Raw genomic sequence first — 2614 nt, forward strand, 5'->3', positions numbered from 1 at the left:
GTAGCAGTTGGGGCGATAGCAGCAGACTGGGTATAGCGACAGACATGGCAAACTGTCATGGGAAAGAAGCAAAAATAAAATAAAAAAAAACATAAACCAAAAATTAAACTAACGATAAAAGGAAAGAAAACTGGATTGCCTCCCAGTCAGCGCTAAAATTATAGTCTGTAGCCCGACTATATTCCTCTCTTGAGTGGCGACATTCAGGGTGGTTTATCCACCATCTTGGAAAAACTCAGATCAATCTTGCAACTGCATGCTTCACCTCTATAAATATTTTGCAAGGGATCAATTCCTTCGGAGAGCTGAACCTGCTGACATTCCCCAAAATCATGAATCACATCAATAAAATTGACAGCAGAGCAAGATTTTAAATTTGATCTATTGGTAGCCGACTTAAACATATGGAATACTACTTGCTCATCATTCAACCTTAACAATAATTCTCCCTTTTCAACATCCACTAAGGCTCGACTCATGGCTAAAAAGGAACGTCCGAGAATCAGCGGAACGTCATAATTTTCATCCATGTCAAGAATAACAAAATCTACAGGATAAATAAATTTGTCGATCTTGACTAAAACATTTTCCATGACTCCTCATGGGTATTTAATAGATCCATCAGCAAATTTAAGAGAAATATTTGCTGGTTCAATGTTGCATATACCCAATTTCTTAGCAAGTGAATGAGGCATTAAATTTATGCTCGATCCTAAATCACACAAAACATTATCAAATGATAAACTTCCAATATGACAAGGTATGTATAAACTCACTGGGTCGTGAGATTTGTTTGGAAGCTTTGCATCACCGCCGAGCATCCCTCATTCAGTGTAACCTGCATCACGTCATTCAACTTCTTTTTATTCCTCAATAAATCCTTGAGAAATTTGGCATAGTTTGGCATCTGAGCTAAAGCGTCTGCAAAAGGTATGTTAATATGCAGTTTCTTGAAATTTTCAAGAAACCTTTTAAATTGAAAATCAAACAATAACTGCTTATCTCTATGGGGGAAAGGTAAAGTAGATATATCAACATCAGCATTAACCTCAAATTTTGAATTTTTACCTTTCTTACCTGCCGTGGAGGAATTTTTAGCACGCACATCCTTCTTGGAATCTGAATTTTTTGGCCCCTCCATAGTGTTTTCTTCATCCCTCTGCTGCTCCTCAGACTGTGCTCTAGTCACAACCATAATAACATTCACGCCTCTTGGATTTGGTTCAGTGTTGCTAGGCAATGACCCTTCTGGCCTGGTTGACAGTTGTGTTGCTATGTGAGCCATTTGTGTTTCCAACCTCTGCAACATTGCTTCTTGATTTTTCAAGCGAGTCTCAGTACCCGCTACATACTTCATCATAATTTCCTCAAATCTCGGCTTCTGCACCTCTTGCTTAGGTTGACTCTGCCAGTTCTGACTGTAAGTGTTGTTGTATGAGTTGTATGGCTGCCGTCCTTGATTTCCTGAAAAATTAGCCACCTTCACCTCAAACAACTGTTGTTCCTCTGGCTTATGTCCCTGTATTTGATTAACTAGAGCTGTTTTCATAAGTGCCACTTGGTGTGTCAGAGCGCCAATCTTTGCATTAAGGGCCATTAAATCATCGACCTCTAGAACTCCAGATTGATTCTCTTTCTTCACATCCGGCCACCCAATATTACTCTCTTCCATATTACCAATTATTTCCCAAGCCTTTGCCGGTGTCTTCCTGAATAGACATCCACTGGCTGCAGCATCCAACATAGAACGCACTGATGGATCGGCTCCATTATAGAATGTCTGCGTCTGCTGGTTTTGAGTGAGATTTTTCTGAGGACACATCCTCAACATCTTCTTAAATCTGGTCCATGTTTCATGTAAGAACTCTCCCTCCTTTTTCCTTTAAGAAATAATGTCAGAAAATAACTTCGCCATCTTCGTAAGAGGAAAATACTTGTTCAAAAAAATTTGAACAAGCTTAGTCCAGGTAGTGATAGAACCGTAGGCAGATCATCTAGCCAATCAAGTGCATCTCCCTGTAGAGAAAATGGGAATAACCGCAGTCTCACTGCATCAGAAGTTACCCTATTAAACTTAATCGTGTTGCAGATCGACAAGAATCGCTCCAGATGAGAGTAGGGATCCTCCATAGAAGTGCCTCCAAAACGTGCCTGAAGCTGGATCATCTGAATGATAGAAGGCTTCAGCTCAAAACTGTTCGCCTCTACAGCAGGACGAACTATGCTTGATCCATAACCAACAATAGGTGGGCGAATTAGATCAAGAACTGTGCGATTATCAACTCCTTCTGCCATCTCTTCCTCAGATTCTGATTCAAGTACTAGATAAATATTTAACCATAATTAACTCCACGCATGCCAAATTCATAACATAACTTCGTAAAATCATCATAAATCATTACATCTCCCATGCAAACGTAAAATATCTCATAATCATGTAAATCCATAAAATATTATTCATATGCGGAAACTAAAACTATTTAAACTCAAAATATCAATATCTTAAAATAAGCTATGGTCACCGGTACTCGCTGCTGCCATGAATGCTCATACACCCTTGCCGCTAGTTGGGACAACATCCTCATTAGACTCGTGCTCACTTGCACCATTTAAG

The 2614-nt window shown here is 39.4% G+C and overlaps 1 protein-coding gene across 1 annotated transcript; it reads right to left on the reverse strand.

The window, feature by feature from the left end:
* Positions 1–203: 203 nt before the first annotated feature.
* LOC140863126 (uncharacterized) lies at positions 204–2295 on the reverse strand. The gene is made up of 4 exons (XM_073266304.1): positions 1981–2295; positions 1078–1873; positions 839–921; positions 204–311 (listed from the first exon to the last, which is right to left on the reverse strand). The coding sequence occupies exons 1-4, from the start codon at positions 2293–2295 to the stop codon at positions 204–206; spliced, it is 1302 nt and encodes a 433-aa protein (XP_073122405.1).
* Positions 2296–2614: the final 319 nt, after the last annotated feature.

The sequence above is a fragment of the Henckelia pumila genome, chromosome 1, assembly GCF_033568475.1.
Source record: "Henckelia pumila isolate YLH828 chromosome 1, ASM3356847v2, whole genome shotgun sequence".
NCBI classification, from domain to species: domain Eukaryota; kingdom Viridiplantae; phylum Streptophyta; class Magnoliopsida; order Lamiales; family Gesneriaceae; genus Henckelia; species Henckelia pumila.

Coding starts and splice junctions, on each gene's coding strand:
- LOC140863126 (XM_073266304.1), bottom strand. CDS start 2,295: ATGGCAGAAGGAGTTGATAATCGCACAGTTCTTGATCTAATTCGCCCA. Junction 922..1,077: donor TAAAAATTCCTCCACGGCAG/GTAAGAAAGGTA, acceptor TACCTTTTGCAG/ACGCTTTAGCTCAGATGCCA. Junction 312..838: donor AGTTGAATGACGTGATGCAG/GTTACACTGAAT, acceptor GAATGTCAGCAG/GTTCAGCTCTCCGAAGGAAT.